A 15,725-nucleotide genomic window follows, 5' to 3' on the forward strand; every position below is an offset into this window, starting at 1 on the left:
GTGAAGAAAGGTTAATCTTAAAAGTTGTCACTAGAGAAAAAGACAAAAGAGGATTCTAATGGAGAAATGTAAGATCCTGTGATTTAAATGGTGAGTCACAGTATGAACTTATATGCCAGGAGGTGGAAATCACCACATAAGTATTATTTCCATAGGCCTTGTTTCAAAAACTTGCCAATACTGTGACATGCATGACTGGTAAGCATCTCTTGGTTACTACAGGAGCTTATTTCTGGGGCTATTACTCTGAAATTAATTCTGAATATGCAAATATATATAGATGTGCAAAATTATTCAAATCATATGTAAATGGTAAACACAAACAGTTAAAGTGAATGAGAGTCATGAAGCAATGCCCACAATGTACCATGACTCACACCCTTTCCCTATCGCCTACACCAGGGAAGATAAATTAGCTTACCTATCCTACACGACTTCTCTCAGAAGAGAGGAGGCACAATTAATTCGGAAAGACTTGGACAGACAAAGGAGAAAAGCAGTGGAAGCAGCTTATAATCTATTAGAAGGCAACATCAACAAAGCAGCAAGGAGCTATAAATGGGTGACAGTGTGGCTTAAATGGTGGATGGAATACAGGTGGGCAAGCGTGAGGAACAACAACACACTGGAGCAATTAGGAACCTGCTCCAGGAGCATTATAAGTGACCCCCATGACGCAATTTTATGTCATCCTGCTCCAGGAGCATTGTAAATGAACCCCATGAGGCAATTTTATGTCATATTCTCCTATGAAGAAAACTGATGAAACATTGAGATTTATATCCTGACTGGCAGCTCGTGTCTAACTGATAATGTACAATCCGTGTAAGAATGACCAATATTCAAGTCTCAACTGCTAGGGTAGTTACAAGAGTTAATAATTTCTCTGTACTCTAAATGAGTGTATATCCAATGTTTAATGAAATAACCAACATTTTCCCTGACACATACACTATTATCACCTCATTTAATATGCAATACAATACAATATTCAAGTCATGCTTAATAAATAAATGATTCTCTAACAGCACAGGTCATAATCAATCAATATTCAACGTGGTAAAAGTCTAGTTTAGCTCCACGTTGCCATTAGTTTTGGATACTGAACGATTGTATTCTGCAATGTTAGTGTTTTAAGAATACAATAAGAATGGCGGAAAAAGATTTTGTGCATCATTTCTTATCAAATAATAACATACAAGGCAAAAGCTGTGGAAAGGGAGCTGTGATTTCGGTGCATAACACACAACAGCTAGAGACTGATTGTGAACGAATGTGGTCTTTTTTTGTCTTTTCCTAGTGTTATCTCGCTAGAGAGAGAGAGAGAGAGGGGGGTGCTATTTCATGTGCGGCAGGGTGGCGACGGGAATGGATGAAGGCAGCAAGCATGAATATGTACATGTTTAAATATGTACATGTATGAGTATGTATATGTATGTACATGTTGAAATGTATATGAATGTATATGTGTGTGTGGGTGTTTTATGTATATACATGAGTATGTGGGTGGGTTGGGCCATTCCTCATCTGTTTCCTTGGAAAGGATCACAATTTTGCACGTGATCAAGTATCTTCTTATGAGTCCACGTAGAAAATTAAACATGATAAGTTCCCAAGTGTGATAATCACATCATCAAGGGAGATACAAGAAAGAAATATAAGTCAGATGATGTACAATAAAGACATACCTAGGACGTGTTTACCAAATGGCATCCTAGCTACGTCTCTTCGTAGTATATCTGACTTATATTTCTTTCTTGCATCTCACCTGATGATGTGATTATTACACGAAAGTGCACTTGGGAACTTATCATGTTTAATTTTCCCCGTGGACTCATAGGAAAAGATATTTGATAACGCGCAAAATTGTGATCCTTTCCAAGGAAACAGACGAGAAATGGCCCAACCCCCCAACATACTCATGTATATACATAAACACCCACACACACATATACATTCATATACATTTCAAAATGTACATATTCATACTTGCTGCCCTCATCCATTCCTGATGCTACCCTGCCACACATGAAATAGCACCTCTCTCTCTCTCTCTCTCTCTCTCTCTCTCTCTCTCTCTCTCTCTCTCTCTAACGAGGTAGCAATAGGAAAAGACATGGATTTGTGGAGTGGATTTGGCAGCGGATGGAACCATGGAAGTGGAAGTGAGTCATAGGGTGGGGGAGGGGGAGAAAGTTCTGGGAGCATTGAAAAATGTGTGGAAGGTGAGAACATTACCTCGGAAAGCAAAAATGGGTATGTTTGAAGGAATAGTGGTTCCAACAATGTTATATGGTTGCGAGGGGTGGGCTATAGATAGAGTTGTGCGGAGGACGGTGGATGGGCTGGAAATGAGGTGTTTGAGGACAATATGTGGTGTGAGGTGGTTTGATCGAGTAAGTAATGAAAGGGTAAGAGGTGTGTGGTAATTAAAAGAGTGTGGTTGAGAGAGCAGAAGAGGATGTTTTGAAATGGTTTGGTCACATGGAGAGAATGAGTGAGGAAAGATTGACAAAGAGGATATATGTTTCAGAGGTGGAGGGAATGAGAAGTGGGAGACCAAAGTGGAGGTGGAAAGATGGAGTGAAAAAGATTTAGAGTGATCGGGGCCTGAACATGTAGGAGGGTGAAAGGCATGCAAGGAATAGAGTGAACTGGAATGATGTGGTATACCCGGGTCGACGTGCTGTCAATGGATTGAACCAGGGCATGTGAAGCGTCTGGGGTAAACCATGGAAAGTTCTGTTTTGTATATATATATATATATATATATATATATAATATATATATATATATATATATATGGAACCATGGAAGCGGAAGTGGATCATAGGGTGGGGGAGGGGGCGAAAATTCTGGGGGCCTTGAAGAATGTGTGGAAGTCGAGAACATTATCTCGGAAAGCAAAAATGGGTATGTTTGAAGGAATAGTGGTTCCAACAATGTTGTATGGTTGCGAGGCGTGGGCTATGGATAGAGTTGTGCGCAGGAGGATGGATGTGCTGGAAATGAGATGTTTGAGGACAATGTGTGGTGTGAGGTGGTTTGATCGAGTGAGTAACGTAAGGGTAAGAGAGATGTGTGGAAATAAAAAGAGCGTGGTTGAGAGAGCAGAAGAGGGTGTTTTGAAGTGGTTTGGGCACATGGAGAGAATGAGTGAGGAAAGATTGACCAAGAGGATATATGTGTCGGAGGTGGAGGGAACGAGGAGAAGAGGGAGACCAAATTGGAGGTGGAAAGATGGAGTGAAAAAGATTTTGTGTGATCGGGGCCTGAACATGCAGGAGGGTGAAAGGAGGGCAAGGAATAGAGTGAATTGGAGCGATGTGGTATACCGGGGTTGATGTGCTGTCAGTGGATTGAATCAAGGCATGTGAAGCATCTGGGGTAAACCATGGAAAGCTGTGTAGGTATGTATATTTGCGTGTGTGGGCATATGTATATACATGTGTATGGGGGTGGGTTGGGCCATTTCTTTCGTCTGTTTCCTTGCGCTACCTCGCAAACGCGGGAGACAGCGACAAAGTATAATAAATAAATAAAAATATATATATATATATATATAAAAGGGAAAGTGTGATCTTCATTACCGTATATGTAGGAAATAAACTTTCACAATAATTTACCTCACATTTAGGCTCATATAACAATATAAGGATGATCAAATATGGTACTACTCCATATTCAATATTATTCGATAAAACGCAATGCTCAAATTCATGGTCTGCAACTGTTGTATTTACCATACAGTATTGTTGTACTGCATAACAGTCGCTCAATATATAAAGCTAATAATGATGATCCACAGCTAATATATATTTTGCCTCCAAGAATAACCAGACTAAAAATATTACTTCCTAGTTTCATTTAATAGTATCTATGGTACCAATGTACTTTCATAGGAAATCAAAGTCTAATAAACCTAAATGGATTAACAATGTACCTTTCCAGAAAACCAACAGATCACCTTAAGCAGTTATCATGGGGTAGGACCGTGCCTACTGGCTGGGGTGGGGTTCATGGAGGACAGACCCCAAGCTGGAGAGGAAATAGTTAACTAGTCTGAGTTTCGTGTGTCAGAAACATTCTTATTGTACGAAATGGTTTAAAAGACGTGTAATTAGAACATTACGGGAATCTCTTCCGACATAGATAGAAACAAGAAAAGCTGATACAAATACACTCTAAATATAGCAACATGAAATTAGTTGGCTAAGTGAAACAAAGCATTTATAGGATTTGCGTCAATAAAATAAGTAATGTGTGAGTGTGTAATGAGGTAGAGGAGCATGGGGCGAGGCAGCCTACGTGAGGTGCGTCATGCTGCAGGCAGCCGTCACCACACATGCTCCTCACACCAACAATATCAAGGTGGGAGGGTTAGTCACCTGGACGAGCCTTCTTTTTGGCTTCTCTCACTCGCTTCCTGCACCTGTGATCCATACTGTTGCTCCAAGACGAGGGACAAAAATAAATTCAGAGTAGTTTGCTCGTCTATTTCATAATGTCATGTGTACACAGGGGATTATCTTCACCACCGCCGCCACACTGTCAACAACCACCACTACCACCACACATTCTCTCACATTCCATCCTTCTTCTGAGTTAAATATATTAATTGATCACTCAAAATTTCTGATATGGATATATATATAAATTATGATGAAGTATCATGTGTGTGGGTTATCTCCTACAACCACAGAGCAATGGTATATTTATATATTGCATCATCGTAACTTTTAAGATATTAGGATGTATTTTCGTTAAAATATCAGATTTTTTACAGATCTATGCAACGTATATTTATTTAGCACTTATCTTGAATAGAATATAAGTATATGTGAAGAGTTCATATTAATAGACAAGAATTATTCGTATATATGAACTCGCCAAGATGCATTCACGTTATTTTGAAATTTGATCAAATTGCTTTGAAAATATAGATTCAGTCCACTTTTTACCCTTAATTGTGTCCATAGACCGTAAATAATGAACCTGCTGAAAGCTATCCTGAAAACTATTTAACGATGAAATGATAATGAACATATCATGCTGTCATAATAACCTCCATGAAAAAAATGAAATCTGAATCTCGCAAGCGTGTTGCTTGCATAGATGTCATATAAACTAATAAGCATATTTTTTGTACATATGTACAATGATTTCATTATGTATCACATATACGCTAAGTGATTTATGTTTTTCTACGTCATCACATATGCTAAATTAGTCAACGAGATGCTCTTTACAAGTAAGAAATAACTATGATTATCATTAGCAATTTTAAATTCAAATACCATAAGAAATTTCACCACTTTTGTAAACTTCACAGCTCATGTTTATTCATATTACATTGTTCAAATATAATTTGTCTGCATAAGGACTTCGCTATATCATCATCATGATGATGATGTCCCAAGACTGCCTGTGTGAGGAAGATTATTGATCATGTATTTGCTCATGACGGGGAAAGTTCCACACTTGGTGGAGCCTCATGTCTTGTACTCTTCCTAGGCCGAGATTTTGCCATAAGGTCAGGTTACCCGGAGCAGCATCACAACACTTAAATTGAAAGTTAAGAATAAAAAGTCACGTGAGAGTGAAGTACTGGTTCATCAACATTTAACCCTTCTGATGGTCGGTCAGTCAAGTTAGAAGCAGAACATAACTCCCAGGTCGCTGGCTGCCAACCATCACTACCACCTGTAAGTTGGTCTTATTTTCGAGAGTAAGGCACATGAAGGTGACGAATTACTTCAATCTTTGTCTCAAGTTAAGAATGATGTGTCATTCCAGCCATGTTCAGTGTGGCGGTGCATGACGGCTACAGATAATGCACAATGCTCCAGCTGGCCACACTCACTGATGGGGCAACAAGAATGATTTATCTGCATCATTACCTCGTAAGTAGGTAAACAACATATCCAAGAAACTCACTCATTTTCCAACTGTTGAGCACATAATTTTGCAGGATGTGGGAGTAACTGTGGTGCTAAGAGTTACATGTGGGAGTAACTCTGGGGCAAGAGTTACATGTGGGAGTAACTCTGGGACAAGAGTTACATGTGGGAGTAACTGTGGTAGCAAGAGTTACATGGGGAGTAACTGTGGTGGCAAGAATTACATGTGGGAGTAACTGTGGTGGCAAGAGTTACATGGGGAGTTTCTGTGGTGGCAAGAGTTATATGTGGGAGTAACTGTGGTGGCAAGAGGTACATGTGGGAGTAACTGTGGTGGCAAGAGTTACATGGGGAGTATCTGTGGTGGCAAGAATTACATGCGGGAGTAACTGTGGTAGCAAGAGTTACATGTGGAAGGAACTGTGGTGGCAAGAGTTACATGTGGAGTAACTGTGGTGGCAAGAATTACATGTGGGAGTAACTGTGGTGGCAAGAGTTACATGTGGGAGTAACTGTGGTGGCAAGAGTTACATGTGGGAGTAACTGTGGTGGCAAGATTACATGTGGGAGTAACTCTGGTGGCAAGAGTTACATGGGGAGTAACTGTGGTGGCAAGAATTACATGCGGGAGCAACTGTGGTGGCAAGAATTACATGGGGAGTAACTGTGGTGGCAAGAGTTACATGTAGGAGTAACTGTGGTGGCAAGAATTACATGTGGGAGTAACTGTGGTGGCCAGAGAGTTACATGTAGGAGTAACTGTGGTGGCAAGAGGTACATGTGGGAGTAACTGTGGTGGCCAGAGTTACATGTGGGAGTAACTGCGGTGGCAAGAGTTACATGTGGGAGTAACTGTGGTGGCAAGAGTTACATGTGGGAGTAACTGTGGTGGCCAGAGTTACACGTAGGAGTAACTGTGGTGGCAAGAGTTACATGTGGGAGTAACTGAAGTGGCAAGAGTTACATGGGGAGTAACTGTGGTGGCAAGAGTTACATGAGGAGTAACTGTGGTGGCAAGAGTTACATGTGGGAGTAACTGTGGTGGCAAGAGTTACATGCGGGAGTAACTGTGGTGGCAAGATTTACATGTGAGAGTAACTGTGGTGGCAAGAGTTACATGGGGAGTAACTGTGGTGGCAAGAATTACATGTGGGAGTAACTGTGGTGGCAAGAGTTACATGTGGGAGTAACTCTTGCGTTAAGAGTTACACGTGGGAGTAACTGTGGTGGCAAGAATTACATGGGGAGTATCTGTGGTGGCAAGAATTACATGGGGAGTAACTGTGGTGGCAAGAGTTACATGTGGGAGTAACTTTGGTGGCAAGAATTACATGGGGAGTAACTGTGGTGGCAAGAATTACATGGGGAGTAACTGTGGTGGCAAGAGTTACATGTAGGAGTAACTGTGGTGGCAAAAGTTACATGTGGGAGTAACTGTGGTGGCAAGAATTACATGGGGAGTAACTGTGGTGGCAAGAATTACATGGGGAGTAACTGTGGCGGCAAGAATTACATTTGGGAGTAACTGTGGGGGCAAGAGTTACATGTGGGAGTAACTGTGGTGGCAAGAATTACATGGGGAGTAACTGTGGTGGCAAGAATTACATGGGGAGTAACTGTGGTGGCAAGAGTTACATGTGGGAGTAACTGTGGTGGCAAGAATTACATGGGGAGTAACTGTGGTGGCAAGAATTACATGTGGGAGTAACTGTGGTGGCAAGAATTACATGGGGAGTAACTGTGGTGGCAAGAATTACATGGGGAGTAACTGTGGTGGCAAGAGTTACATGTGGGAGTAACTGTGGTGGCAAGAATTACATGGGGAGTAACTGTGGTGGCAAGAGTTACATGTAGGAGTAACTGTGGTGGCAAGAGTTACATGTGGGAGTAACTGTGGTGGCAAGAATTACATGGGGAGTAACTGTGGTGGCAAGAATTACATGGGGAGTAACTGTGGTGGCAAGAATTACATTTGGGAGTAACTGTGGGGGCAAGAGTTACATGTGGGAGTAACTGTGGTGGCAAGAATTACATGTGGGAGTAACTGTGGTGGCAAGAGTTACATGTGGGAGTAACTGTGGTGGCCAGAGTTACATGTGGGAGTAACTGTCGTGGCCAGAGTTACATGGGGAGTAACTGTGGTGGCAAGAATTACATGTGGGAGTAACTGTGGTGGCAAGAATTACATGGGAAGTATCTGTGGTGGCAAGAATTACATGGGGAGTATCTGTGGTGGCAAGAATTACATGGGGAGTAACTTTGGTGGCAAGAATTACATGGGGAGTAACTGTGGTAGCAAAAGTTACATGTGGGAGTAACTGTGGTGGCAAGAGTTACAAGTGGGAGTGACTGTGGTGACAAGAGTTACATGTAGGAGCAATTCTAGGGGCAAGAGTTACATGTGGGAGTAACTGTGGTGGCAAGAATTACATGTGGGAGTGACTGTGGTGACAAGAGTTACATGTAGGAGTAACTGTGGTGGCAAGAGTTACATGTGGGAGTAACTGTGGTGGCAAGTTACATGTGGGAATAATTCTGGGGTTAAGAGTTACATGTAGGAGTAACTGTGGTGGCAAGAGTTACATGTGGGAGTAACTGTGGTGGCAAGTTACATGTGGGAATAATTCTGGGGTTAAGAGTTACATGTGGGAGTGACTGTGGTAGCAAGAGTTACATCTAGTGTGTACACTATCAGCCCGGCTCTCTATGTAAGGAAATGTTTATAGTTAGTCACAATATGTAAGGAAATGTTTATAGTGAGTCATAATATGTAAGGGAATGTTTATAGTGAGTCATAATATGTAAGGGAATGTTTATAGTGAGTCATAATATGTAAGGAAATGTTTATAGTGAGTCATAATATGTAAGGGAATGTTTATAGTGAGTCATAATATGTAAGGAAATGTTTATAGTGAGTCATAATATGTAAGGAAATGTTTATAGTGAGTCATAATATGTAAGGGAATGTTTATAGTGAGTCATAATATGTAAGGGAATGTTTATAGTGAGTCATAATATGTAAGGGAATGTTTATAGTGAGTCATAATATGTAAGGGAATGTTTATAGTGAGTCATAATATGTAAGGGAATGTTTATAGTGAGTCATAATATGTAAGGAAATGTTTATAGTGAGTCATAATATGTAAGGGAATGTTTATAGTGAGTCATAATATGTTGGGGGATCTACTGGCATGATTCACTTGTCTTGATTCCGGAAAATTTTGTTCAAGTTGTTTTTGGATGGTTGTTTTAAGGTTACTGGCAGCTAGACTTAAAGGATGTAAGTAGGATGGAAGTTTTTACTAAATCTTGAGCCTTATATATACACACGTACACTGATATGTCAAGGAATCCGGAGAAACTGGACTCGTGACGTCATCATACATAACCTGGCTATACCCAGGTCATGCTTTAGATGCAGGCTTATTGCTTATATACATCAACCATCCAGCAAGGTTAACAACGGACATACATCAATCATCCTGCAAGGTTGATAAGGACCATGCATCAATCATCCTGCATGGCTAACAAGGACCATACATCAACCATCCTGCAAGGTTAACAAGGACCATACATCAACCATCCTACAAGGTTAACATGGACCATACATCAACCATCCTGCAAGGTTAACATGGACCATACATCAACCATCCTACAAGGTTAACATGGACCATACATCAACCATCCAGCAAGGTTAACATGGACCATCAACCATCCTGCAAGGTTAACATGGACCATACATCAACCATCGTGCAAGGTTAACATGGACCATACATCAACTATCCTGCAAGGTTAACAAGGATCATACATCAACCATCCTGAAAGATTAACATGGACCATACATCAGCCATCCTGCAAGGTTAACAAGGACCATACATCAACCATCCTGCAAGGTTATCAAGGACCATACATCAACTATCCTGCAAGGTTGACATGGACCATACATCAACCATCCTGCGAGGTTAACAAGGGCTATACATCAACCATCCTGCAAGGTTAACATGGACCATACATCAACCATCCTGCAAGGTTAACATGGACCATACATCAACCATCCTACAAGGTTGACATGGACCATACATCAACCATCCAGCAAGGTTAACAAGGGCTATACATCAACCATCCTGCAAGGTTAACAAGGACCATACATCAACCATCCAGCAAGGTTAACAAGGACCATACATCAACCATCCTGCAAGGTTAACAAGGATCATACATCAACCATCCTGCAAGATTAACATGGACCATACATCAACCATCCAGCAAGGTTAACAAGGACTATACATCAAATATCCTGCAAGGTTAACAAGGATCATACATCAACCATCCTGCAAGATTAATATGGACCATACATCAACCATCCTGCAAGGTTAACATGGACCATACATCAACCATCCTGCAAGGTTAACATGGACCATACATCAACCATCTGCAAGGTTGACATGGACCATACATCAACCATCCTGCAAGGTTAACAAGGACCATACATCAACCATCTTGCAAGGTTAACAGGGCCATACATCGATCATCCTGCAGGGTTAACAAGCACCATACATCAACCATCCTGCAAGGTTAAAAAGGTTCATACATCAATCATCTTGCAAGGTTAACAAGGGCCATACATCAACCATCCTGCGAGGTTAACAAGGACCATACATCAACCATCTTGCAAGGTTAACAGGACCATACATCAACCATTCTGCAAGGTTAACAAGGACTAGACATCATCCATCCTGCAAGGTTACAAAGGGCTATACATCAACCATCCTGCAAGGTTAACAAGGGCCATGCATCAACCATCCTGCAAGGTTAACAAGGACCACACATCAACCATCCTGCAAGGTTAACAGGGCCATACACCAACTATCCTGCAAGGTTACAAAGGGCTATACATCAACCATCCTGCAAGTTTAACAAGGGCTATACATCAACATCCTGCAAGGTTAACAAGGGCCACACATCAATCATCCTGCAAGGTTAACAATTATCATACATCAACCATCCTCCAAGGTTACCAAGGACCATACATCAACCATCCTCCAAGGTTAACAAGAACCATACATCAACCATCCTGCAAGGTTAACATGGACCATACATCAACCATCCTCCAAGGTTAACAAGAACCATACATCAACCATCCTGGAAGTTTAACAAGGTAGATATATCCTTCATGCTTTTCATTTGGACCTTCTCTATAAGCTCTTTCTGTTTCTTTAAGTTGTGCGGCCAAACCTGAGAAGCATATCATACTTTCTCCTTATGTAGCAGATGAAGACCTTGCTGCTGTTGACATGCACTTCACGTCTTGTCATCACATCACTCCTAATCTATTCTCATCGTTAACTCGGGCTGTGGAGAGTGACGTGTTTGTGGTGGTGAGTAGCGTGTGCATGTGGTGCGCATGTGGTCGTGTCTGGCATGTGCAGGTGACGTGATTGTGGTTGTGTGTAGCATGTACAGGTGAAGTGCTTGTGGTCGAGTCTGGCATGTACAGGTGACGTGCTTGTGGTCGAGTCTGGCATGTACAGATAACGTGCTTGTGGCGTGCTTGTGGTCGAGTCTGGCATGTACAGATAACGTGCTTGTGGTCGAGTCTGGTATGTGCAGGTGACGTGCTTGTCGTCGTGAGTGACATGTGCATGTGACGTGCTCGTGGTCGTGAGTGACATGTGCAGATGACGTGCTTGTGGTCGAGTCTAGCATGTACAGGTGACGTTCTTATTGTCGTGTGTGACATGTGGAGGTGACGTGCTTGTTGTCGTGTGTGACATGTGCAGGTGACGTGATTGTGGTCTTGAATGGCAAGTACAGTGACGTGCTTGTGGTCGTGAGTGTCTTGTGCAGGAGACTTGCTTGTGTGGCATGTGAAGTGACGTGCTTGTGGTCGTGATTTGCATGTGCAATGACGTGCTTGTGGTCGTGAGTGGCATGTGTAGGTGACGTACTTGTGGTCGTGTGTTACATGTGCAGGTGAAGTGCTTGTGGTCGTGAGTGGCATGTGTAGGTGACGCGCTTGTGGTTGTGAGTGGCATGTGTAGGTGACGTGCTTATGGTCGTGAGAGGCATGTGTAGGTGACGTGCTTGTGGTCATGTGTAGCATGTGCAGGTGATCTGCTTGTGGTCGTGAGTGGCATGTGTAGGTGACGTGCTTGTGGTCGTGAGTGGCATGTGTAGGTGACGCGCTTGTGGTTGTGAGTGGCATGTGTAGGTGACGTGCTTATGGTCGTGAGAGGCATGTGTGGGTGACGTGCGTGTGCTCGTGTGTAGCATGTGCAGGTGACGTGCTTGTGGTCGTGAGTGGCATGTGTGGGTAAAGCACTTGTGGTCGTGTGAGGCTTGTGCATGTGACGTGCTCGTGGTCGTGAGTTTCATTCACAGATGACGTGCTTGTGGTCGTTTGTGACATGTGCAGATGACGTGCTTGTGGTCGTTTGTGACATGCGCAGATGACGTGCTTGTGGTCGTTTGTGACATGTGTAGATGACGTATTTGTGGTTGTGTGTGACATGTGATCCCTGTGGTCGTGTGTAACATGTGATCCCTGTGGTTGCGTGTGACGTGCGCAAGTGACGTGTTTGTGGTCGTGTGCGACATGCGCAGGTGACGTGCTTGTGGTCGTGTTTGACAAGCGCAGATGACGTGTTTTTGCGGGTGTGTTATATGTGCATGTAACTTCATCCTTCATCAGTATTCAGCATCCTGCTGTGGTACCTCCGCACAGAGCATTCATTAGAAGCACCACCGGACCCAGCGTCCTGCAGTAGTACCACAGGACCCAGCATCCTGCAGCAGTACCACAGGAACCAGCGTCCTGCAGCAGTACCACAGGACCCAGCATCCTGCAGTAGTACCACAGGACCCAGCATCCTGCAGCAGTACCACAGGACCCAGCATCCTGCAGCAGTACCACAGGACCCAGCATCCTGCAGTAGTACCACAGGACCCAGCATCCTGCAGTAGTACCACAGGACCCAGCATCCTGCAGTAGTACCACAGGACCCAGCATCCTGCAGCAGTACCACAGGACCCAGCATCCTGCAGCAGTACCACAGGACCCAGCATCCTGCAGCAGTACCACAGGACCCAGCATCCTGCAGCAGTACCACAGGACCCAGCATCCTGCAGCAGTACCACAGGACCCAGCATCCTGCAGTAGTACCACAGGACCCAGCATCCTGCAGCAGTACCACAGGACCCAGCATCCTGCAGTAGTACCACAGGACCCAGCATCCTGTAGCAGTACCACAGGACCCAGCATCCTGCAGTAGTACCACAGGACCCAGCATCCTGCAGTAGTACCACAGGACCCAGCATCCTGTAGCAGTACCACCGGACCCAGCATCCTGCAGTAGTACCACAGGACCCAGCATCCTGCAGTAGTACCACAGGACCCAGCATCCTGCAGTAGTACCACAGGACCCAGCATCCTGCAGTAGTACCACAGGACCCAGCATCCTGCAGTAGTACCACAGGACCCAGCATCCTGCAGTAGTACCACAGGACCCAGCATCCTGCAGTAGTACCACAGGACCCAGCATCCTGCAGTAGTACCACAGGACCCAGCATCCTGCAGTAGTACCACAGGACCCAGCATCCTGCAGTAGTACCACAGGACCCAGCATCCTGCAGTAGTACCACAGGACCCAGCATCCTGCAGTAGTACCACAGGACCCAGCATCCTGCAGTAGTACCACAGGACCCAGCATCCTGCAGTAGTACCACAGGACCCAGCATCCTGCAGTAGTACCACAGGACCCAGCATCCTGCAGTAGTACCACAGGACCCAGCATCCTGCAGTAGTACCACAGGACCCAGCATCCTGCAGTAGTACCACAGGACCCAGCATCCTGCAGTAGTACCACAGGACCCAGCATCCTGCAGTAGTACCACAGGACCCAGCATCCTGCAGTAGTACCACAGGACCCAGCATCCTGCAGTAGTACCACAGGACCCAGCATCCTGCAGTAGTACCACAGGACCATCCTGCAGTGCAGTAGTACCACAGGACCCAGCATCCTGCAGTAGTACCACAGGACCCAGCATCCTGCAGTAGTACCACGAGGACCCAGCATCCTGCAGTAGTACCACAGGACCCAGTATCCGCTGCAGTAGTACCACAGGACCCAGGTCCCTGCAGGTAGTACCGACAGGACCCAGTATCCTGCAGTAGTAACACAGGACCCAGTATCCTGCAGTAATACCACAGGACCCAGTATCCTGCAGTAGTACCACAGGACCCAGTATCCTGCGGTAGTACCACAGGACCCAGTATCCTGCAGTAGTACCACGGGACCCAGTACCCTGCGGTAGTACCACAGGACCAGTATCCTGCAGGACCCAGCATCCTGCAGTAGTACCATAGGACCCAACGTCCTGCAATAGTACCACAGGACCCAGCATCCTGCAGTAGTACCACAGGACCCAGCGTCCTGCAGTAGTACCACAGGACCCAGCATCCTGCAGTAGTACCACAGGACCCAGCATCCAGCAGTAGTACCACAGGACCAGATTCCAGCAAGTAGGTACCACAGGACCCAGCATCCTGCAGTAGTACCACAGGACCCAGTATCCTGCAGTAGTACCACAGGACCCAGTATCCTGCAGTAGTACCACAGGACCCAGTATCCTGCAGTAGTACCACAGGACCCAGCATCCTGCAGTAGTACCACAGGACCCAGTACCGTGCGGTAGTACCACAGGACCCAGCATCCTGCAGTAGTACCATAGGACCCAACGCCCTGCAATAGCACCACAGAACCCAGCATCCTGCAGTAGTACCACAGGACCCAGTACCGTGCGGTAGTACCACAGGACCCAGCATCCTGCAGTAGTACCATAGGACCCAACGTCCTGCAATAGCACCATAGGACCCAGCATCCTGCAGTAGTACCACAGGACCCAGTATCCTGCAGTAGTACCACAGGACCCAGTATCCTGCAGTAGTACCACAGGACCCAGTATCCTGCAGTAGTACCACAGGACCCAGTATCCTGCAGTAGTACCACAGGACCCAGCATCCTGCAGTAGTACCACAGGACCCAGTATCCTGCAGTAGTACCACAGGACCCAGCATCCTGCAGTAGTACCACAGGACCCAGTATCCTGCAGTAGTACCACAGGACCCAGCATCCTGCAATAGTACCACAGGACCCAGCGTCCTGCAGTAACACCACAGGACCCAATATCCTGCAGTATTACCACAAGACCCAGCGTCCTGACCCAACATCTGTAGTAGTGCCACAGACCCGGTACAGGTAAAGTTGTATACTCATCCTAACAACATGAAGCATATGTTGTGTGGCAACAAGCAGGAGGTGAGCGGCGGGTTATACAACGTTGTGAGCGAGAGTGACGTTTGAAGTGTGTTCTGTGAGTGAGAGGGACGTCTCAAGTGTGTACTTCCCTTATCACACTGATAATAAATGATCTGCCTCGGTCCAACTCAACGACATCTGGGTGCATGAGAGAGAGAGAAAGAGAGAGAGAGAGAGAGAGAGAGAGAGAGAGAGAGAGAGAGAGAGAGAGAGAGAGAGAGAGAGAGAGAGAGAGAGAGAGAGAGAGAGAGAGAGAGAGAGAGAGAGAGAGAGAGAGAGAGAGAGAGTTACACAGATACACAGACCCAAGGTCCAAGCGGGGTGGTCTGGCCTTAACGCTAAGAAAAAAATAAAATAGAGAAAAGGTTCCTTGTAAACAGTAGAAGAAAATAACATGAAAGCAAATGCTCTGTGCCCTCTCTCAACTCTCTCCGGCACACGCAGGTAGGGAAACAGGCAAAAAAGAAAAGAAAACACAAACTTGCAGGATTAATAAGCAAGAGGGATTTTT

General features: G+C 44.8%; 1 protein-coding gene across 1 annotated transcript in view; it reads right to left on the reverse strand.

Annotated features, from left to right (window-relative positions):
• The window catches only part of JMJD6 (Bifunctional arginine demethylase and lysyl-hydroxylase PSR), a 122,700-nt gene extending 118,104 nt beyond the window's left edge, over positions 1 to 4,596 (reverse strand). Inside the window, exon 1 of the mRNA XM_071675981.1 lies at positions 4,389 to 4,596. Within this exon, the coding sequence (XP_071532082.1) occupies positions 4,389 to 4,443 (55 nt within the window). The 5' untranslated portion in view covers positions 4,444 to 4,596. The remainder of the gene's footprint in view (positions 1 to 4,388) is intronic.
• Between the last annotated feature and the right edge of the window lie 11,129 nt (positions 4,597 to 15,725).

Source organism: Panulirus ornatus, chromosome 22 (assembly GCF_036320965.1).
Source record: "Panulirus ornatus isolate Po-2019 chromosome 22, ASM3632096v1, whole genome shotgun sequence".
In the NCBI taxonomy this organism is placed as follows: domain Eukaryota; kingdom Metazoa; phylum Arthropoda; class Malacostraca; order Decapoda; family Palinuridae; genus Panulirus; species Panulirus ornatus.